Source organism: Salvelinus fontinalis, chromosome 23 (genome assembly GCF_029448725.1).
Source record: "Salvelinus fontinalis isolate EN_2023a chromosome 23, ASM2944872v1, whole genome shotgun sequence".
Taxonomy (NCBI): Eukaryota; Metazoa; Chordata; class Actinopteri; order Salmoniformes; family Salmonidae; genus Salvelinus; species Salvelinus fontinalis.
Window position 1 is genome coordinate 19,271,383 of NC_074687.1, and position 23,634 is coordinate 19,295,016.

Below are 23,634 nucleotides of genomic sequence, written 5' to 3' on the forward strand. Positions count from 1 at the left end.
GGAGACGGAGACAGTCAAGGAACAGTCAGCAGGACAGAAGGATGTTCTAGCTACATAGAGAGATGAGAGAAATACTCACGGTGAAGAAGAGGTCCATGACGCAGGTGTCGAGCAGGGCTTCTCTCCAGGTCTCTGTGGGCTTCAGCATCACGTTCTGGGTGGACTCAAACATGGCGATGTAGTGGCGCCCTAGTGACCCCCAAGTTAAGGCCAACAGCATGGGGAATGCTGACTCTCTGGCTCACACACACACAAAAGCCCCTGTCACTAGAGCCCTGTCTGTCAGTCACAGTGGAATCTGGTCTGTCTCCCTCCCTCTCTCTCTGCCTGCCATGCTCCCTCTCTGCGGTCTGAGTGGCGTGGAAACTTGTGGTTACTCACCCACTAGCTCTCTCTCATCAAGTCTGCCACTCACCTTCCTGACTCTGTTGCCCTCTCTCTCACACTCAAGGCTCTCTCTTTCCTTCACTGTGTCTTTTTCTCTCTCTCGCTCTATGCTGAGGCCCAGTGAAGAAACTCCCACAGGAATGCCAGATCAAAGCCAGTCGCCATCACAGGCCAAGCATTCCACTGGGCCGGACCCACAGCCACTCCCATATATACACACACACAGTGCACACACACACACTGCGCACACACACAGTAACACAAACAGTCAGGCTGAAGAGACAGGTGCCAGCTTTGTGCTTGAGTGTGTGTGTGTCCCTCTCTGCACTCCCTCCAGCAGCCTTGGCTTTATGACCTTCTATAAAAAGCCCTGGTCCACCAGAACTCTGAGTGAACCTGAAGAGAGAGGAAGAGGGAGAGAAAAAGAGTGTGAAAAGCCTCTTGGGAAGTGTTGGAGACGGGGTATTAACTCCGGGGACCAACCACTGGAGTTCATATGTGTGAGAGATTTACCTTACTGACAACCATGCATGTATCAAATACAAAACAAAGATTTTGGGGTATATACTGAAGCAGATTTTAGTCTGGGTGCCAGTATGTTTAGCTATCATTCAACTTCTTACCACTCCATGTCACGCTAAACAGCCTGGCCTTCAATCTTCAAATATGAACATTCATTAATCAGCTTGAGTAGAAGAGGTTTTTGATCCAGATTCAATAACCCTTCAAGCTATAATCAAATCAAAAGGTTATGCAAATACTGGAACTCTATCACTTTTTATCCTCCACAGAACACATTGGTATTCATTTGGTTGCTAGCAACAGTTTGTCCAGACGAAACCATTTGTTCAGACGAAACCAATCTGTCAAAAGTTGCTAGCTCATGTCAAATTTCTCAAACTAAATAATACCTCAATTCCAACCACAAAACGACTTAGCTGTTTTTAACCTAAAAAAATACAGCAACTTGACTAGCTAACAGCTAAATGTTTTTGACTTTGTTGTTATATAATTCTATAACGAACAAAAATATAAATAAAACATGCAACAATTTCAAAGTTTTTGCTGAGAGTTAGTTCATAGAAGGAAATCAGTAAATTTAAAAATTCATAAGGCCCTAATCTATGGATTTCACGACTGAGCATGGGCGCAGCCAAGAGAGAATCCAAATGAGTTTTTCCCTGCAGAAATACTCCTCTAAGTCTATATTTAACTCATCTAGGTATTTTCTGTCCAGATGACTTTTTGGCCATTGTAGATACAGTACATTGGCAGTGGACGTGTTAAGAGTACAAAGCTATGTTAAGGAGTTGGGGGGGTTTAAGTGATACATCCTCCACTAAGTCTCGCTTGCAGCCCTGTCATGTGAAATAACACTGGAGGAATGCCCCACACCCCCTCCCTCCTCGCTCTCCCCAATTCCCCCCTCTCCTGCCCGTGTTAGGACAGCCGCCCCCAAGACAGCATAACTCACTGTTTGGGGTGTATGTGTGTCAAGGTCTCCAGTGGGTCAAGGCGAGGGGCAGGCCTGAAGCCTGAGCAAGACCCCAACCCGACCTCAGGGTTAATGTCAGTGTGGAGATGCGCTGTCGTACTAACGCACAGGGAGCGCGGCTCAGAGGTGACACACGCCATGGCCCAGAGGGGGAGTGCGGCGCGGACAGATGCCACACATGCCGCGGGTTGGTTTGTGAAGGATTGAGCCAGGCTACGGCTGTCAAGCATGCAATTAAGGAGCAGCCCCTTGACACACACACACTCACATTCAAACACAGAGACATGTCTGATACACGTGGACAGAAAGCCACACCACTTTACCTTCCCAGGAGTCTTCATAAATCTGTTCTCTGTTCCAACAATCATTCAGACAGCACCCACACTGACTAACTGCCACTTGAAACACACCCACAGAGACACACACGAGGGTGTCTGGTATTCCAGACGGACACTCAACAAGCAGTGGGGTTTAAAGAGGCTGGCGGCCCTTGACCCCCTTGCCTGCCCCCCCCCCCTTAAAGAGGCCTGGTTATTGGGCTGCTATCTGGTATGGGCAGACACAGACACACAAGGCCTCTTTGAAAGTGATACATAACCCTGGTTGGCAGCGACGCCACCTCAGATCCATTTAAAAACTGAGAGAGGCGGGAGGGAGAGAGGCTGCCAGTCTGAGTAGGATTAACGCGCCAATGACACACACATGTACCCACATGCACGCTCGCACACACACGACTTAGAACACACCAACAAAAACACAGCCAAATATGAGAGCAACAAATGAAAACTTAATGGTACGACCATATATCACACCCCAAACCTTTTGCACTGAACCCAAGACCCCTGAATGTTCGTATGATAAAAACAAACAAGACCAACGTTTCTGTCCAAACTACTACCCTCCAGTGGGACATTCGGCCCCAAACTTGCAAAGAGACTATTCTGCTCCTAGTGCCGGTTCCGTTCCTTGTTCTAGCATCTCTTCTCTTAACTCATATGGACCCAGAACTTAATTGAGTAGCTGACCAATTATGTAAGACTTTAGTTCTGGGTTAACACAGGTCCTAATCCACCAATGGGAAACACTACAGACTAGAGAAAGGATATGATTGGGCGGCAAGAAGTTCCAGCTGAGGACCTGATTGGCCAGGGCCAGGTATCTCTGGAACACTGAGGACATCTGAGCGTTGAGGTTCTCTCTGCGACTGAACTCCTGCAGCACCTCCATGGTCAACATGAAAATCTGATGAAGGTCATCCTCCTGAACACACACATTAGGGCAAAAATACACAAAACTGTCATTGCAAGCAAACAAACACACTCCTACCAAGTCAGAGATAACATATTGTTCACTTAGAAAGGAACAGAGGAGAAGGAGGAAGAGAAGAGCCCTGACCTGAAAAATGCGTTTGCAGCTGCCGTGGAACTCCATGTTGAGGCCGATGTTACTGGTCTTACTGGAGCTGGAGAACTCACTGATGAGGGCCGTCAGGATGGAGCAGGCCAGCGTCTGCTGCAGGTGCACAAACATACACACACAGGTCACACACACCGTCTGGTCATATTTCACATTGAGGGTAGCTGACAGAATAGCAGCCAGCTTACTACAGAGGCCTGATCTAAAAGAGAGCCAGGCTTTGAACCTCTCCCTGGCCTCCTGAAACTCTACCTGGCCTCCTGAAGACACAGACTGCCATCTAGTGGAGACAGGGGAGCTCTACTACTGGGAGAGTTCATATCAGGTTGGCGAGACCTGAAATCTCAAAAAAAAAGTGGGAAACAGCACTTCCTGATTTGGCCTCGTTTTTTTATGGGGATGTCTTGTGTGCTCACAGGTGGGAAAAGTTTGCCAAATTATTTCGCCAATAAGCTTGTGCAACCGTGGCAAAGTTGATTTGACTTTGGACAGCATATCTCCGGGGCTGGTTAGGGACTGTCAATAAATAAAAATGTAAAATGACACTATTTTCCTGTTGCACACCTTTTAGTTCTCATTAAATGCTTTCAATATTTGTATACGAATTTATAGTTGGTTTGAGTTTAAGTCATTGAAATTTGGAGCTATTAGAATTTTAACATATTGTCCCATGTACATTATGTAATTTACTGATGGTCCCTAACCTAGCCCCATAGGGATATCCAAAGTCCATCCGAATTGACCATGGGCATTATGATTGGGTTGCACTAGCTGCACTCCAAATTCATGATTACTTATGTGCTGCCAGCATGTGGACAGGATTGAAACAAACCCAACCTTCATTTACATTTTGATGCAGTCTCACAAAACTTTGTTTTGGACAAGACTGACTATGATCAAAATTATCCTATTTAAACTTTGAAGTCAATTTTGACAGTAGAATAAATGTTTGACTCATAGATGCCACATATCCATATTCTCATTTAGAAAATGGATTTTAGGGGCAGTTGCTCTTTAAAGCCAGAAGCACAGTGAAAATCTACTATCACTATTGGATTTGAGGGAGTGGACTTGTTCACCACACACACACACACACACACACAGAAAGTATTCAGACCCCTTGACTTTATCAACATATTGTTATAAGCTTGGCACACCTGTATTTGGGGAGTTTCTCCCATTCTGCTCTGCAGATCCTCTCAAGTTCTGTCAGGTTGGCTATTTTCAGGTCTCTCCAGATGTGTTCCATCGGGCTCAAGTCCGGGCTCTGGCTGGGCCACTCAAGGTCATTCAGAGACTTCTCCCAAAGCCACTCCTGCGTTGTCTTGGCTGTGTGCTTAGGGTTATTGTCCTGTTGGAAGGTGAACATTTGCCCCAATCTGACGTCCTGAGCGCTCTTGAGCAGGTTTTCATTAGGGATCTCTCTGCACTTTGCTCCATTCATCTTTCTCTCGATCCTTACTAGTCTCCCACTCCCTGCCGCTGAAAATCATCCACAAAGCATGATGCTGCCACCACCATGCTTCCCCCGAAGGGATGGTGCCAGGTTTCCTCAAGATGCGATGCTTGGCATTCAGGCCAAAGAGTTCAATCTTGGTTTCATCAGACCAAAGAATCTTGCTTCTCATCGTCTAAGAGTCCTTTAGGTGCCTTTCGGCAAACTCCAAGTGGGCTGTCATGTGCCTTTTACTGAGGAGTGGGGCTTTGGTCTCGCCACTCTACCATAAAGGCCTGATTGGTGGAGTTTATTTTATTTCACCTTTATTTAACCAGGTAGGCATGTTGAGAACAAGTCCTCATTTACAATTGCGACCTGGCCAACATAAAGCAAAGCAGTTTGACACATACAACACAGAGTTACACATGGAGTAAAACAAACATACAGTCAGTAATACAGTAGAAAAGTAAGTCTATATACAATGTGAGCAAATGAGGTGAGATAAGGGAGGTAAAGGCAAAAAAAGGCCATGGTGGCGAAGTCAATACAATATAGCAAGTAAAACACTGGAATGGTAGATTTGCAGTGGAAGAATGTGCAAAGTAGAAATAGAAATAATGGGGTGCAAAGGAGCAAAATAAATAAATAAATAAATAGGGGGCTAAATTATAGATGGGCTATGTACAGGTTCAGTAATCTGTGAGCTGTTCTGACAGCTGGTGCATAAAGCTAGTGAGGGAGATAAGTGTTTCCAGTTTCAGTGATTTTTGTAGTTCGTTCCAGTCATTGGCAGCAGAGAACTGGAAGGAGAAGCGGCCAAAGGAGGAATTGGTTTTGGGGGTGACCAGAGAGATATACCTGCTGGAGCGCGTGCTACAGGTGGGTGCTGCTATGGTGACCAGCGAGCTGAGATAAGGGGGGACTTTACTTAGCAGGGTCTTGTAGATGCAGCAGAGAACTGGAAGGAGAAGCGGCCAAAGGAGGAATTGGTTTTGGGGGTGACCAGAGAGATATACCTGCTGGAGCGCGTGCTACAGGTGGGTGCTGCTATGGTGACCAGCGAGCTGAGATAAGGGGGGACTTTACTTAGCAGGGTCTTGTAGATGACCTGGAGCCAGTGGGTTTGGCGACGAGTATGAAGCGAGGGCCAGCCAATGAGAGGGTACAGGTCGCAGTGGTGGGTAGTATATGGGGCTTTGGTGACAAAACGGATGGCACTGTGATAGACTGCATCCAATTTATTGAGTAGGGTATTGGAGGCTATTTTGTAAATTACATCGCCGAAGTCGAGGATCGGTAGGATGGTCAGTTTTACGAGGGTATATTTGACAGCATGAGTGAAGGATGCTTCGTTGCGAAATAGGAAGCCAATTCTAGATTTAACTTTGGATTGGAGATGCTTAATGTGAGTCTGGAAGGAGAGTTTACAGTCTAACCGGACACCTAGGTATTTGTAGTTGTCCACATATTCTAAGTCAGAACCGTCCAGAGTAACGATGCTGGACAGGCGGGCAGGTGCAGGCAGCGATCGGTTGAAGAGCATGCATTTAGTTTTACTTGTATTTAAGAGCAGTTGGAGGCCACGTAAGGAGAGTTGTATGGCATTGAAGCTCGTCTGGAGGGTTGTTAACACAGTGTCTAAAGAAGGGCCAGAAGTATACAGAATGGTGTCATCTGCGTAGAGGTGGATCAGAGACACACCAGCAGCAAGAGTGACATCATTGATGTATACAGAGAAGAGAGTCGGCCCAAGAACTGAACCCTGTGGCACCCCCATAGAGACTGCCAGAGGTCCGGACAACAGGCCCTCCGATTTGACACACTGAGCTCTGTCTGAGAAGTAGTTGGTGAACCAGGCGAGGCAATCATTTGAGAAACCAAGGCTATCGAGTCTGCCGATGAGGATGTGGTGATTGACAGAGTCGAAAGCCTTGGCCAGGTCAATGAATACGGCTGCACAGTATTGTTTCTTATCGATGGCGGTTAAGATATCGTTTAGGACCTTGAGCGTGGCTGAGGTGCACCCATGACCAGCTCTGAAACCAGATTGCATAGTGGAGAAGGTGCGGTGGGATTCGAAATGGTCGGTAATCTGTTTGTTGACTTGGCTTTCGAAGACCTTAGAAAGGCAGGGTAGGATAGATATAGGTCTGTAGCAGTTTTGGTCAAGAGTGTCCCCCCCTTTGAAGAGGGAGATGACCGCAGCTGCTTTCCAATCTTTGGGAATCTCAGACAACACGAAAGAGAGGTTGAACAGGCTAGTAATAGGGGTTGCAACAATTTCAGCCAGATTTTGCAGCTCTTTCAGAACATCAGTTGACTGGATTTGGGAGAAGGAGAAATGGGGAAGGCTTGGGCAAGTTGCTGTGGGGGGGTGCAGTGCTGTTGACCGGGGTAGGGGTAGCCAGGTGGAAAGCATGGCCAGCTGTAGAAAAATGCTTATTGAAATACTCAATTATAGTGGATTTATCGGTGGTGACAGTGTTTCCTATCCTCAGTGCAGTGGGCAGCTGGGAGGAGGTGTTCTTATTCTCCATGGACTTTACAGTGTCCCATAACTTTTTTTGGAGTTTGTGTTGCAGGAAGCAAATTTCTGCTTGAAAAAGCTAGCCTTGGCTTTTCTAACCGCCTGTGTATATTGGTTTCTAACTTCCCTGAAAAGTTGCATATCACGGGGGCTGTTCGATGCTAATGCAGAACGCCATAGGATGTTTTTGTGTTGGTTAAGGGCAGTCAGGTCTGGAGAGAACCAAGGGCTATATCTGTTCCTGGTTCTAAATTTTTTGAATGGGGCATGCTTATTTGAGATGGTGAGGAAGGCATTTAAAAAAAATAACCAGGCATCCTCTACTGATGGAATGAGGTCAATATCCTTCCAAGAAACCCGGGACAGGTCGATTAGAAAGGCGTCTAAAAACCTGTTTTTGCTTTGTCATTATGGGGTATTGTGTATATGGATTAAATGAAACACTTCAATTTTAGAATAAGGCTGTGATGAAACAAAATGTGGAAAAAGGGAAGGGGTCTGAATACTTTCCGAATGCACTGTAGCTAGAATTTTTGGGGGGCAGCAATTAGACCGAGGTTACAAAACTTTTTGATTTTTGTCACCAATATTTACATTTCCCAAAAGACATAAATCATGGAGATGGACGGATATACATTCCTAAACACAATGATGTGATAGCACAGACATTATCCCAAAATGGTGTCAGTTTGTCACAGGTCCACAGCATATGTAATAGGGTTCCTTTTAGTTTTTTGAATCTCCAACAGAGATATGACATTTCTGGGTGCATTACATGCATTCTGTCAGGAATTTAGTAAATCCTATGGATTATCTTTATTTGCAATCATTTATTTCTAAGGTCGTAGGATCAAATATGAAAATGTTCACATATCTGTGACCAAGCTTTTCCCCTGCACTTTCACCTTGCTCAACATATTGTTTGGATTTCAGGGCAGCAGTCTCTGCAGAGCAGGTGTTTATTAAATTATATTCAAGCTTCAAAAGTGTTCAACTGTTGATGGGTGTCAACATGTCTATCTAAGCTGTGTTTTCTAAGGCGTTGATTTTCTGTTCTAGTATTTCACATTTTTTATTGGTTCTTTATCTTAAGTTAAGAGTAAGACATGATACATCCTCTCATATATGCTTTAAGAGTTTCCCAGACAACAGTTGTGCATACTTCATTATCTACATTTATTTCCAAAAACATGTCTCTGTGTATTGAGATGAGGTAAACTCCTCATCTCAAATCAAATGTTATGTCACATGCGCCGAATACAACAGGTAGAATTGACTGAAATGCTTACTTGCGAGCCCTTTCGCGATGCAGAGTTAAAAAAATAAAGAAAAAGATTAACCCCAAAAAAATAACGAGACTATTTACAAGGAGTACCGGTACCGAGTCAATGTGCAGGGTTACAAGGTAGTTGAGGTACATGTAGGTAGAAGTACAAGTGACTAGGCAATCAGGATAGAAAATAAACAGGGTAGCAGCGTATGTGAAGAGTTTGAAAGAGTGTGTCTATGTGTTTGTGTGTGTGTGAATGAATGAATGTAGTCTGTGCGTTAGAGTGTCAGTGTAGTGTGTGAGTATGTACATTTGAAGTTGGAAGTTTACATATACTTAGATTGGAGTCATTAAAACTCGTTTTTCAACCACTCCACAAATTTCTTGTTAACAAACTATAGTTTTGTCAAGTCGGTTAGGACATCTTTCTGCATGACACAAGTAATATTTTAGAGACAAAATATTTCACTTATAAGTCACTGTATCACAATTCCAGTGGGTTAGAAGTTTACATACACTAAATTGACTGTGCTTTTAAACAGCTTGGGAAATTCCAGAAAATTATGTCATGGCTTTAAAGCTTCTGATAGGCTAATTGACATAATTTGAGTCAATTGGAGGTGTAGCTGTGGATGTATTTCAAGGCCTACCTTCAAACTCGGTGCCTCTTTGCTTGACATCATGGGGGAAGATTTTTTTTTCTTCTTTTTTTTATTTATTAAATAAATAAATAAGCAAAAAAATTGTAGACCTCCAGAAGTCTGGTTCATCCTTGGGAACAATTTCCAAACGCATTAAGGTACCACGTTCATCTGTACAAACAATAGTACGCAAATATAAACATCATGGGACCACGCAGCCATCATCCCGCTCAGGAATGAGACGCGTTCTTTGGTGTGAAAAGTGCAAATCAATCCCAGAACAGGAAAGGACCTTGTGAAGATGCTGGAGGAAACGGGTACAAAAGTATCTATATCCACAGTAAATCGAGTCCTATATCGTCATAACCTGAAAGGCCGCTCAGCAAGGAAGAAGCCATTGCTCCAAAACCGCCATAAAAAAAGCCAGACTACGGTGTGTAACTGCACATGGGGACAAAGATTGTACTTTTTGGAGAAATGTCCTCTGGTCTGATGAAACAAAAATATAACTGTTTGGCAATAATGACCATCGTTATGTTTGGAGCAAAAAGGGGGATGCTTGCAAGCCGAAGAACACCATCCCAACCGTGAAGCATGGGGGGGGGCAGCATCATGTGGTGGGGGTGCTTTGCTGCAGGAGGGACTGGTGCACTTCACAAAATAGATGGCATCATGAGGGAGGAAAATGATATGGATATATTGAAGCAACATCTCAAGACATCAGCCAAGAAGTTAAAGCTTGGACGCAAATGGGTCTTCCAAATGGACAATGACCCCAAACATACTTCCAAATTTGTGGCAAAATGGCTAAGGACAACAGAGTCAATGTATTGGAGTGGCCATCAAAAATCCCTGACTTCAATCCTATAAAAAAATTGTGGGCAGAACTGAAAAAGCATGTGCGAGCAAGGAGGCCTACAAACCTGACTCGCAGGAGGAATGGGCCAAAATTCACCCAACTTATTGTGGAAAGCTTGTGGAAGGCTACCCGAAACGTTTGACCCAAGTTAAACAATTTAAAGGCAACGCTACCAAATATGAATTGAGTGTATGTAAACTTCTGACCCACTGGGAATGTGATGAAAGAACTAAAAGCTGAAATAAATCATTCTCTCCACTATTATTCTGACATTTCACATTCTTAAAATAAAGTGGTGATCCTAACTGACCTAAGACAGGGAATTTTTACTGGGATTAAATGTCAGGAATAGTGAAAACTGAGTTTAAATGTATTTGGCTAAGGTGTATGTAAACTTCCGACTTCAACTATAGGTAGAGTCCAGTGAGTGTGCATAGAGCCATTGCAAATAAAAAGCGTGTCAATGCAAATAGTCAGGGCTGCCAATTAATTAACTGTTCAGCAGTCTTATGGCTTGGGTGCGGAAGCTGTTCAGGAGCCATTTGGTCCCCAGACTTCGCGCTCCGGTACCACTTGCCGTGTGGTAGAGAAAAACAGCCTGAGATTTTGATGGCTGGAGTCTTTGACAATCTTTAGGGCCTTCCGCTGACGTCGCCTGGTATAGAGGTCCTGGACGGCAGGGAGCTCGACCTGTATGCACTACCTTCTGTAATGCCTTACGGTCGGATGCCAAGCAGTTACCATAGCATGCGGTGATGCAGCCAGTCAAGATGCTCTCAATGATGTAGCTGTATCACTTTTTGAGGATCTGTGGGCTCATGCCAAATCTTTTCAGCCTCCTGAGGGGGATGAGGCGTTGTTGTGCCCCCTTCAACTGTGCTGGTATGTTTGGTAGGTCCTTGGTGATGTGGACACAGAGGAACTTGAAGCTCTCAACCCTCTCCTCTACAGCCCCGTTGATGTGAATGAGGGCATGCTCGGCCCACCATTTCCTGTAGTCCACGATCAGATACTTTGTCTGGCTGATGTTGAGGGAGAGGTTGTTAGCCTATAGGGAGCAGGTCAGAGACCTGGCAGTGTGGTGCCAGGACGTCTCATCTTCGTCTGTGATCAGGCCTACCACCGTCAGGTCTTTGGAAAACTTGATGGTGATGGAGTTGTGTGCTACCACACAGTCGTGGGTGAACAGGGAGTACAGGAGGGGACTAAGCACGCACCCGAGGGGACCCCGTGATTAGGGTCAGCGATGCGGATTTGTTGTTGCCTACTCTGACCACTTGGGGGCAGGAAGTCAGGAAGGAAGTCCAGGATACAGTTGCAGAGGGAGGTGTTCAGTCAGTGTTCTTAGCTTACAGTTTCAGGGTCCCAAGTAACATTGTGTTGAATCGCCATGTCTTTGTTATTGTCAAAGGAAGTTTGAGCTTAAATGTACAATAGGCTGTCGTCTGTAATTATTCTAGGAAGGCATTTACATGCAGAAACACGGTCAATTAAAATAAACAGTTACAATACAAAAGTAAATTCTTGAAAATTAGTTGTGGACATGAGAGTAGTAGGAGTATTATATTATATTTGGATGCCAATGTGGCCCTTTATCTACTTCCCCAGAGTCAGATGAACTCATGGATACCATTTTTATGTCTCTGTGTCACATGTGTATTTTCGAGAGCCAATGCTAACTAGCGTTAACGAAATGACTGGAAATCTATGGGTATCTGCTAGCATTGCCAAAATCCCTAAGTATCCATTTAATGTATTAATTTCTTATGTATTATCCACAACACGTGATATTGAGATGGATCTTTAAAAAAATATGTTTAGTGCCCTCCACTAATATTGGCACCTTTGGTAAATATGAGCAAAACAGGCTGTGAAAAAAAATCTCTTTGCTGTTTATACTCTAGGTCTTTCATTCAAAATATTCACAAAAATCAAACCTTTATTTGAAGTGAAATTATTGAAAAAAATACATGTGTAAAAATATTTTTCTCCGAAACATGTGCCACAATTATTGGCACCCCTTGAAATGATTGAGTAAAATCTTACTGAAGTATATTCCCATTCATATTTTAAGTTAAGGCCACCTGAGTGATTAGGAACACTTAAGTGTTAGAACATGACTTCCTGTTTCACTGGGATATAAATATGAGGTGACACACAGGCCAAGAATTGCAGACGTTAGTTGGGTCTTGGGGTCAGAAAGTCTCCAAAACTCTGATCAGATGCCACCTACATAACCACAAGTTGTGTGGGAGGGTTGCCATATAAAAGCCTTTGCTGTCATCAAACAACAAACTCAAGCGCCTACAGTTTGCCAAACGTTACTGGAACTTTCAATAGGACCGGTTTCTATGGTCAGATGAGACCAAAATAGAGCTTTTTGGAGAGAAAAAAACACCAGAGGTGGGTTTGGCGTAGACCGAAAGATAGCCATAAAGAAAAGTACCTCATCCCACATTGTGAATGATGGTGGTGGATCTTTGATGTTGTGGGGCTGTTAGGACACGTGGCATCATGGACTCCAACTACCAGCCGATATTAAATCAAAACCTGACTGCCTCTGCTAGGAAGCTTAAACTGGGCCATGGTTGGATCTTCCAGCAGGACAATGCTCTAAAGCACACCTCAAAATCAACACAAAAATGGTTCACTGACCACAGAATCATGGTTTTGTCATGGCCGTCAAAGTCCCCTGACCTAAACCCCATAGAAAACATGTGTGATGAGCTGAGGAGGAGAGTTCACAAACGTGGACCTCGGAAGGATCTAGAGAGATTCTGTATGGAGGAATGGTCTCAGATCCCTTGCCATGTGTTCGCCAACCTCATTATGCATTATAGGAGGACTCATAGCTGTTATCTTGGCAAAGGGAGTTTGCACAAAGTATTGAATGAAGGGGTGCCAATAATTGTGGCACACATATGAGAAAAATATTTGTTTTATGATGAGAATGTATTTTTTCTTTCAATTATTTTACTTTAATTAAAAGGTTTGATTTTTGTGAATATTTTGAATGAAAAGACCAAGAGGATAAATATTTTTTTTAATTCACAGCCCGTTTAGCTCATATTGGGAATATACTTCAGTTAGATTTTACTCATAAGAATTTCTAGGGGTGCCAATTATTGTGGCACATGTTTCGGAGAAAAATATTTATTTCACATATTTTTTTCAATAATTTCACTTCAAATAAAGGTTCGATTTTTGTGAATATTTTGAATGAAAGACCTAGAGTATAAACAGCAAAAACATTTTTTTCACAGCCCGTTTTGCTCATTTACCAAGGGTGCCAATATTAGTGGTGGGCACTATACATGAACAGCTACAATAAAAATAGTATTGGCCAAACCTCATGCTTCTTAGTGGGCATGTATTAACAAGACATAAAAAACGAAACAAAACATTAAATCTCTCATATTCCTCTTTCCCCTCCTCCCCTTTGATGTTTCATGAATGAATCTGTCCTGTACTGTTGCACAAGTGAGAGAATGACCTTGTCGGTGCCTTCGTAGTGGTCATTCCCTTTAATGCAGGTTACTGGTCATTGGCTAATGTCTCTATGCAATACAAACAATATATACACACACATATATATATATATACACACATACATACATACATACATACATACATACATACATACATACACAGAACCAGTCAAAAGTTTGGACACACCGACTCATGCAAGGGATTTTCTTTATTTTTTTATTATTCTCTCCATTGTAGAATAATACTGAAGACATCAAAATTATGAAATAACACATGGAATCATGTAGTAACCAAACAAGTGTTAAACAAATCAAAATATAAATTCCACAAATTAACAAGGCACACCTGTTAATTGAAATGCATTCCAGGGGACTACCTCATGAAGCTGGTTGAGAGAATGCCAAGAGTGTGCAAAGCTGTCATCAAGGCAAAGGGTGGCTAATTTGAAGAATCTCAAATACATTTGTTTAACACTTTTTTGGTTACTATATGATATTTCATAGTTTTGATGTCTTCACTATTATTCTACAATGTAGAATATAGTACAAATATAGAAAAACCCTGGAATGAGTACGTGTCCAAACTTTGACTGGTAGCCTATATATAAATGCGCTCTAGTCAACCACCTATTTTAAGTAAGGTGCATTATGAAGAAGGGGAAAAAATGGATCTATAATATGACTAATGATTCCATAGGACTAAATGAGACACCTATTTTTTTCAGTATGTGTAATCTACGACAGTAGAGGGATCTGGGTCGCTGCGTGTTCAGCTCCCATACCCATTTCCAACCACCGTGGAGTGAGTGACAGTACTATGTGTCCATGCTATGTGCAATCAACTAGGCTAATTACTGTTTGTAAAGTAAATATAGTGATTATTATTAAGGTGTCTTGTCTTGGGCTGGTTCTGCCTTTTGAGATAGATGAGACACTTATTAAGTATATATTGATAATTAGTCCTGGCCAGCGTGATAGGTCATCCCCTCAGGGTCAATAACGAGAGAAAAACAGCATAAAAAGCACTTGCCGGCCTCCCGAGTGGCCCAGCAGTCTAAGGCACTCCATCGCAGTGTTGCGGCGTCACTACAGCCGGGGGTTCGATTCCAGGCTGTTACATAACCAGCCTTCCCATAGGGCGGAGTACAATTGGGCCAGCATTGTCCGGGTTAGGGATTGACCTAACCCTAGTGACTCCTTGTGGCGGGCCAGGCGCCTGGAGGCTGACTTCGGGCGTCACTTGAATGGTGTTTCCTCCAACACATTAATGCAGCTGGCTTCCGGGTTAAGCGAGCGGGTGTTAAGAAGCATGGCTTGGCGAGTCATGTTTCGGAGGACACATTACTCGACCTTCACCTCTCCCGAGCCCATTAGGGAGTTGCAGCGATCAGACAAGATTGTAATCAGGAAATTGGGGAGAAAAAAAACCTGCCATCAAATTTTAATTGTCACATGCTTCGTAGACAACAGCGAAATGCTTACTTACGGGCATTTTCCAACAAGGCAGAGTTAAAGATACTAAATTATATTTAAAAAATAGAAATATTGGCACAGTGAATAACAAATAGAAATAACAAGTAAATATAACATGGCTATTTAGGGAGTAAAAATAATATGGCCATATACAGGCAGACCAGTACCGAGTCAATGTGCAGGGGTATGAGGTAATTGAGGTAGCCATGTACTGTACATACAGTGCATTCAGAAAGTATTCACACCACATAATACCCCCTAATGACAATGTAAAAACAGGTCTAGACATTTTTGCAAATTTATTGAAGAAAAAAAAGTGAAATATCTATAAGTATTACTCAGACCCTTTGCTAAGAGACTCAAAATTGAGCTCAGGTGCATCCTGTTTCCATTGATCATCCTTAAGATGTTTCTGGACATGATTTGGAAAGGCAAACACCTATCTATAAGGTCCCACAGTTGACAGTGCATGTCAGAGAAAAAAACCAAGCCATGAGATCGAAGGAATTGTTCGTAGATCTCCGAGACAGGATTGTGTCGAGGCACAAATCTGGGGAAGGGTACCAAAAAAATGTCTGCAGCATTCAAGGTACCCCAAGAACACAGTAGCCTACATTATTCTTAAATGGAAGAAGTTTGGAAACACCAAGACTCTTCCTAGAGCTGGACGCCCGGCCAAACTGAGCAATCGGGGGAGAAGCGCCTTGGTCAGTGGTCAGGGAGGTGACCAAGAACCTGATGGTCACTTTGACAGGGCTCCAGAGTTCCTCTGTGGAGATGGGAGAACCTTCCAGAAGGACAACCATCTCTGCAGCACTTCACCAATCATGCCTTTATGGTACAGTGGTGAGACAGAAGCCACTCCTCAGTAAAAGGCACATGACAACCCGCTTGGAGTTTTCCAAAAGGCACCTAAAGCACTCTCAGACCATGAGAAACAAGATTGTCTGATCTGATGAAACCAAGATTGAACTATTTTGGGCCTGAATGCCAAGCGTCACGTATGGGGGAAACCTGGCACCATCCCGACGGTGAAGCATGGTGGTGGCAGCACCATGCTGTGGGGATGTTTTTCAGTGGCAGACACTAGTCAAGATCGAGGGAAAGATGAACAGAGCAAAGTACATAGAGATCCTTGATTAAAATCTGCTCCAGAGCGCTCAGGGCCTCAGCCTGGGACAAAGGTTAAACTTCCAACAGGACAACAACCCTAAGCACACAGCCAAGACAACGCAGGAGTGGCTTCGAGAGAAGTCTCTGAATGTCCTTGTGTGGCCCAGCCAGAGCCCAGTATTGAACCCAACTGAACATCTCTGGAGAGACCTGAAAATAGCTGTGCAGTGACGCTCCCCATCCAACCTGACAGAGCTTGAGAGGATCTGCAGAGAATGGGAGAAACTCCCCAAATACAGGTGTGCCAAGCTTGTAGTGTCATACCCAAGAAGACCCAAGGCTGTAATCGCTGCCAAAGGTGCTTCAACAAAGTATGAAGGAAAGGGTCTGAATACTTACGTAAATGTGATCAGTTTTAATAAAATGTGCAAAAAGAATTATTAAAACCTTTTTGATTTGTCATAATAGGGTTGAGTGGAGATTGAGGGGGAAAAAAACACTTTAATTAATTTTAGAATAAGGCTGTTATGTAACAAAATGTGGAAAAGTCAAGGGGTCTGAATACTTTCCAAACACACTGTATAGGTAGGGGTAAAGCGACCAGTAGCAGCATGTGGTGTGTGTGGCATCAGTGTGTGTGCATGTTGTGTGTGGGAGTATGTACTGTGTTGGGCTGTCAGTGTACAGTGTCTTCAAAAAGTATTCACACCCCTTGACTTTTTCCACATTTTGTTACATTACAGCTGTATTCTAAAATTGATTAAATTGTCCCCCCCCCTTCAATCTACACTCAACCCCATTATGACAAATCAAAAAATAGCTGCACTTTTTTTTGTTGCACATTTTATTTAAACTGATCACATTTACATAGGTATTTAAACCGGAATTTAAAATGGATTATATTTCAATGTTTTTGTCACTGGCCTACACACACAATGTCAAAGTAAATTAATAAAAAATGTACAGCTGAACTGTCTTGAGTCAATAAGTAGTCAACCCCTTTGTTACGGCAAGAATAAATACATTCAGGTGTAAAAATGCGCTTAACAAGTCACAAAATAAGTAGCATGGGCTCACTGTGTGCAATAAGTGTTTAAAAATTTTTTATGACTAGCTCTTCTCTGTACCCCACACATACAGATAATTGTAAGGTCCCTCAGCCGAGCAGTGAATTTCAAACACAGATTCAACCACAAAGACCAGGGAGGTTTCCCAATGCCTCGCAAAGGGCAGCTATTGGTAGATGGGTAAAAATACAAAAAGGAGGCATTGAATATTCCTTTGAGCAAGTTATAAATTACACTTTGGATGGTGTATCAATAAACACAATCACTACAAAAATAGGCATCTTCCTTAACTCAGTTGCCGGAGAGGAAGGAAACCGCTCAGGGATTTCACCATGAGGCCAAAGGTAACTTTTAAACAGTTACAGAGTTTAATGGCTGTGATAGGAGAAAACTGAAGATGGATCAACATTGTACTTACTCCACAATACTAACCTACATGACAGAGTGAAAAAAAGGAAGCATGTACAGAATAAAAAATATTCCACAACATCCTGTTTGCAATAAGGTACTAAAGTAAAACTTCAACAAAAAACTTCATGTCCTGAATACAAAGTGTAATGTTTGGGGCAAATCCAACACATCACATCACTGAGTATCACTCTTCATATTTTCAGTTTTTTAGGATAATAATAAGCAGAATAGAGATAAGTACAGGCAAAATCCTTGAGGAAAACCTGGTTCAGTCTGCTTTCCAACAAGCACTGGGAGACAAATTCTCCTTTTAGCAGGACAATATCCTAAAACACAAGGCCTAATGTACGCTGGAATTGCTTACCAAAAAGACAGTGAACGTTCCTGAGTGGCCAAGTTCAAATGTTTACTTAAATCTACTTGAAAAGCTATGGCAAGACCTGAAAAAGCTTGTCTAGAAATTATCAACAACCAATTTCACTGAGCTCCAACATTTTTGAAAAGAAATATGGGCAAATGTTGTACAATCCAAGTGTGGAAAGCTCTTAGAGACTTACCCAGAAAGACTCACAGCTCAGGGGTGTGAATACTTATGTAAAATAGATATTTCTGCATTTAAATTTTCAATAAATTAGCCAACATTTCTAAAAACATGTTTTCACTTTGTCATTATAAGGTATTGTGTGTATATGAGTGAGAATTATTTTTCTTTTAATCCATTTGAATTCAGGCTATAACAACAAAATAGGAATAAGTCAATGGGTATGCATACTGTAATTGTTCAACAAAGAGCTGGAAATAATAATTGAAAGGTGCATAATTGTGGGCTTCGCGCATATAAACTGTCTCGTTTATAAACTCGGCAATTGCCCATGTTTCTTCAACATTCATTTAAAGTGGAACTGACAGCGATTTAGCAACATTAAATCGTATTAAAATCTGTTCATATACACCCCCAGGAAGAATGACACCTTTTTTAAAACATTTTCTGACAAGCGAACACTTAGGTATGGTCATTTTCACATTTTCATAAATTCATAGAATGTTTGGGAATTACATATAGTAAGGCAGTTGTGAAAATTCTATAATAATATAGAGTGGGAAACCAGCCTTGCGTGTGAACAATTAAGACACTGCAGTAAATAAAACATCTGTCTTGTCCAGGACTGGAGTCTACGCAGACCGTTGCGGCATAGCCAATCAGAGCTACAGTAGGCCTATATACACACAATTAATATATTTGTATATAGGCCTACTTGCCTACATACAAATAATATAGGCAAAAAAGTTATTTGTATATAGGCTTTTTGCCACATGGGCCTGCCATCATTCACTATAACCTGGACGGTGTTTACAGGCAGTAGCAACAGCGCAAATGTAGATAATTCAAACACAAAATACACCTGAATGGATTCCTGCAAATATGTAAATGCAAAAAGAGTCCTCTTACATTTGGGAACTTCACAGTCATATTGATCAAACAACTATGAAAAGTTGCTATCCCTCCCTCAGCTGCCTATGCACAACCTATATTAGGCAGAGCAAGCCTATATTAGGCAGAGCAAGATGAGCTAAAAATCTAATGAGGGAACGTTAGATAAACACTCTCAAACTTTTTCAGCTAGTTGGCCTTCAAAATTGTACTGATAAACAAATGGGGAATAGTAACCTGCTCATCCTTATGCAGTGTCTGCCAATGCATGCTTGTCCCAACCCAAGTTTTGACAACTGAATGGGAACTTGCCTGCCCACCCATTTGATCGATGCCAAATACATTGGATTGACAACTAAAAGAAATATGATAACTGTTGATAAGTCATTCAAGTTCAGCATAGTTAGCTAGAAAGCAAAGCGATTTATATTTCTTGCTAGCAAACAAATGACACCTGTATTTCTAGCTGTAGCCACGAAAAATGATACGGGGGAAAAATGTGTCACTCCAAACGCCTCTCAGCATTTTGTATTATTCTGTACATACATCCAGGACACTACATTTATTATGATATGTTATGATATGTATTCATTTGTGGATGTCCATCACCCATTTCGTATGATGTTACGAATTACAATTCGTATTATACGTTAGGAATTTGCAAAGCGTTCAATATGTTACGAATTTGCCAACCTTAGCTAAGCTAGGGGTTAGCGGTTTGGGTTAAGGGAATAGTTAGCTAACATGCTAAGTAGTTGCAAACTAGCTAAAAAGTAGTCAACAAATTTGCGGGCCAGGCATAGCCTATTTGTTTATTTAAAATATAAATAAAGCATAACTGGGACCCAAACTGGCCATTATTATTAGAAAAAATTTGTCCCTTTATAAATGTCCACTAGTAAATGATGTATAACATTTTAACATATTAAAACATAAATATTACTTATCAGTATTTGCTGCTATGATTGCATATGTGCATAATATGCTGCTACCATAATCAAAAAGTATTTAATAACTCCAAACAACAAAACGGAGCTATAGGTTGATTTTACATTTCAACGGTTTTCATTTTTTTGCACTGCATGGATCACAGCTGCGGTTGAATGCAGCATTGCTGTATGATGCACTTAAAATGTATTGTAGTTGAGTAGCCAGCCTAGGCTACTGTTCAAATGTTGCTGTAATAGGTCTACGTGTTTCTCCTTTGCATGGTGTTTTGTTGCAGGGTTTTTTGGGGGGGGGGGGGTTAGTCATTGTCAAGCTTTGCAAACCGAAGCTAGACTGCAACATTTTAGTAGCCTAGCTAGGAATGTGGAATGTGTCTGTACACGTTCCCTCCGCTGCTCGCTGTAAACAGGACACACAAAAGCAACGCAATTGAAGTTGAATTCACGGATGCGAGCGCAGGCTGTAATTTCATAAGGGTGATGACTCACTCAACTGTTGACTCATTTATACTCGCTTGTGTGTCCTATTCGGCCCACGGGCCTTGACACGTGTGCCCTAGCCTATTAGCCTCGTTATGACTGACTTGTGATCATTGCCCTTGCTAGCTTGATTGTATAGACATTCCCTGCCTTAGTTACAGTCGTCCGTTTTTGTTCAAAATATTGAGGCATTGTAAATGAAACATTGCATCCCGAAAGGGTGGAGGCAGTTAACAATGTAAACGACCAGCTGTGATTTACAACCTGAAATCAATATTTTTTCGAACTGCTAAGAAATGTAATGGTGAATTGTATTAATCATGCATTGAACTGTATCCATCTGTTCTGCCAACAATGCCTTAGTGTACGTCATGGAATGTTGACTCAAATAAAACCTATTTTTAAAACCTCTTCTAAAGTTGTTTTTGTAGCATAAAGTGGGATTTTTTTTTTTATTATATTATGATTGACTTTTTCATATCTGCAAAGTAGTTAAAACGCTGTCAGTTCCACTTTAACTAATTCATTACCATTATTCATTGTACTTTCTATGGGAGAATAAAAATATAATCAACACAAGGTGATATCATGTTGCCCACATTAATAACACATTTTTCAATTAATATATACATTTCCCTGTTATCATACGTTAATTCGGGCAAAAGTCAAATCCATTTAAAAAAAGGGAGAGAGCAACAAAAATAAAAATACTGTGTTTACAATTTCAGCTCCTTTAAAAAAAAATGTTTTAACATGTGGGCCATTTAAATTCTTCCCATCCACTCAGGTCTTTGTAGCCTATTAGCTGGGGAGCAATTAAAAAACTAATCCTCCAGATCATAGAAATTATTTTGTAGTCTTGTTCACTTGTCAGTTCATTACTTAAACAAATAGATTATGGCTATAGCCTACCAATTAATGGGTTGTCATTTAGACTCAATAGCCAACAGTCATTAAAGTGTTATTCATTTAGACAGATCGCTTGAGTGGTGCTGTGATTGTCTTTTCAATAGGTGTGTGAGTGAAGGCATTAACAACACATGCCTTTATTTTTTTGTGTTTTGGTGTGTAATAGTCCATCATTCACCTAATTTCAGTCGCCTAAGCAGTTCAATAGTCCAGTGCCCTATCTGCCATACATTGTCTGTTGGGAGGCTGTCCTGTAGTCTATACAGTGGTAAGGGTAGGCAACAACACATCTGCCACACTGATCCTCAACACTGGGGCCTCTCAGGGGTGCGTGCTTAGTCCCCTCCGTAACTCCCTGTTCGCCCACGACTGCTGTGGCCAAGCACGACTCCAACACCATCATTAAGTTTGCTGACGACAACTGTGGTAGGCCTGACCACTGACAACGATGAGACAGCCTATAGGGAGCAGGTCAGAGACCTGGCAGTGTGGTGCCATTACAACAACCTCTCCCTCAATGTTGGCAAGACAAAGGAGCAGATCGTGGACTACAGGAAAAGGCAGGCCGAACAGGCCCCCATTAACATCAACGGGGTTGAAGTGGAGCGGGTCGAGAGTTTCAAGTTCCTTGGTCTCCACATCACTAACGAACTACCATGGTCCAAACACACCAAGACTGTTGTAAAGAGGGCACGACAACACCCTTTCCCCCCTCAGGAGACTGAAAACATTTCACTACACTCACAGGCATTTCGCTACACTCGCATTAGCATCTGCTAATCATGTGTATGTGACCAATAAAATTTGATTTTAAGATTTGGCATGGGTCCCCAGAAAGTTCTACAGCTGCACCATTGAGAGCATCCTGACCGGTTGCATCACCGCCTGGTATGGCAACTGCTCAGCATCTGACCGCAGGGCGCTACAGAGGGTAATGTGTACGGCCCAGCACATCACTGGGGCCAAACTTCCTGACATCCAGGAACTATATACTAGGCGGTGTCAGAGGAAGGCCTAAAAAAATTGCCAAAGACTCCAGTCACCCAAGTCATAGACTGTTCTCTCTGCTACTACACGGCAAGCGGTACCGGAGCACCAAGTTCAGGACAAAAAGGCTCCTTAACAGCTTCTACCCCCAAGCCATAAGACTGCTGAACAACTAATCAAAAGGCCATCCGGACTATTTACATTGCTGCCACTCACTGTTTATTATCTATGCATAGTCACTTTATAAATTACCTCGACTAACCTGTACCCTCGCACATTGACTCGTACCCCCTGTATATAGTCACGTTATTGTTATGTAATTTTCTTGTGTTACTTTTTGATTTTGTTACTTTATTTAGAAATAGTAAAAAATATATATAAAAAAATACTTGAACTGCATTGTTGGTTAAGGGCTTGTAAGTAAGCATTTCATTGTAAGGTCTACTACACCTGTTGTACTCGGCGCATGTGACACAATTTGATTTGAGTTCATTCATTGACATTTCCACCGTTCTCCTTGTCCAGGTTATCCAGGAATCGGGTAGCTTCTTTTGCTAATTTCAGTGTGATGTTTATTTTCTTCCATTTGACCCATAGTTGTGCGGGGTACACCAGAAAGAAAGTGATTCGTTTTTCCCATTGCTTTTTCTTTCAAAGGTTGAATTCTCTGCACTTCATGTAGAGGTCTCCTCTCATGTCGACGTTGATCCAATAGCCCTCATACATCAAAGGTCCGACTCCTGACGTTTTGGCTTGGAAGGCCAGTGGTAGAACTTTCTTTGTTCCTATATTTAAGGAACTTTGCAATGATGGCCCTTTGTTTGCTGCTCGTGTCCCCTTTCGGCCCACCTGTTCGATGTGCTTGTTCGATTGTGGGAGCCCATGTGAAGTTCTCCTGGCCCTGTAGTTGTAGCTTTACCTTTTCCAGGAATGTTTCCGTTCCGGTTGTTCCACAGATTTCTGGGAAATTTACAAAACTAAGATTTGAACGGCGACTGAATTCCTCCATCCCGTTTAATCTTTCAGTAAGCCTCGCGATGATGTATTTTTGTTCAGCCACGGTTTTCTGGAGATTTTCTTGTGAGATTTTCTCCAGGGTTAACCTGATTTCTGTCCCCTCCTTGTTTGCCCAGTCCAGTCATAACAGTTTAGAATTTTTTGACATTGGATATTTTCTTAATCTGCTTTGACAGTTTCGTCATTGGCAGTGCAAATGTCTGTTGGTATTGCCTCTAAACTCACTTTAGTTGAGTCGTCAGCTACTTGGTCCATGGTTGTGTTGTTTCGCTGTTTG

General features: G+C 42.2%; 1 protein-coding gene across 1 annotated transcript in view; it reads right to left on the bottom strand.

Annotated features, from left to right (window-relative positions):
* Positions 1-23,634, bottom strand: part of xpo4 (exportin 4) — a 43,539-nt gene that overhangs the window by 16,755 nt on the left and 3,150 nt on the right. The window contains exons 5-7 of the mRNA XM_055878156.1: positions 3,278-3,394; positions 2,989-3,142; positions 80-192 (exon numbers count right to left, since the gene is read on the bottom strand). Of these exons, the coding sequence (XP_055734131.1) occupies positions 80-192; positions 2,989-3,142; positions 3,278-3,394 (384 nt within the window). The remainder of the gene's footprint in view (positions 1-79; positions 193-2,988; positions 3,143-3,277; positions 3,395-23,634) is intronic.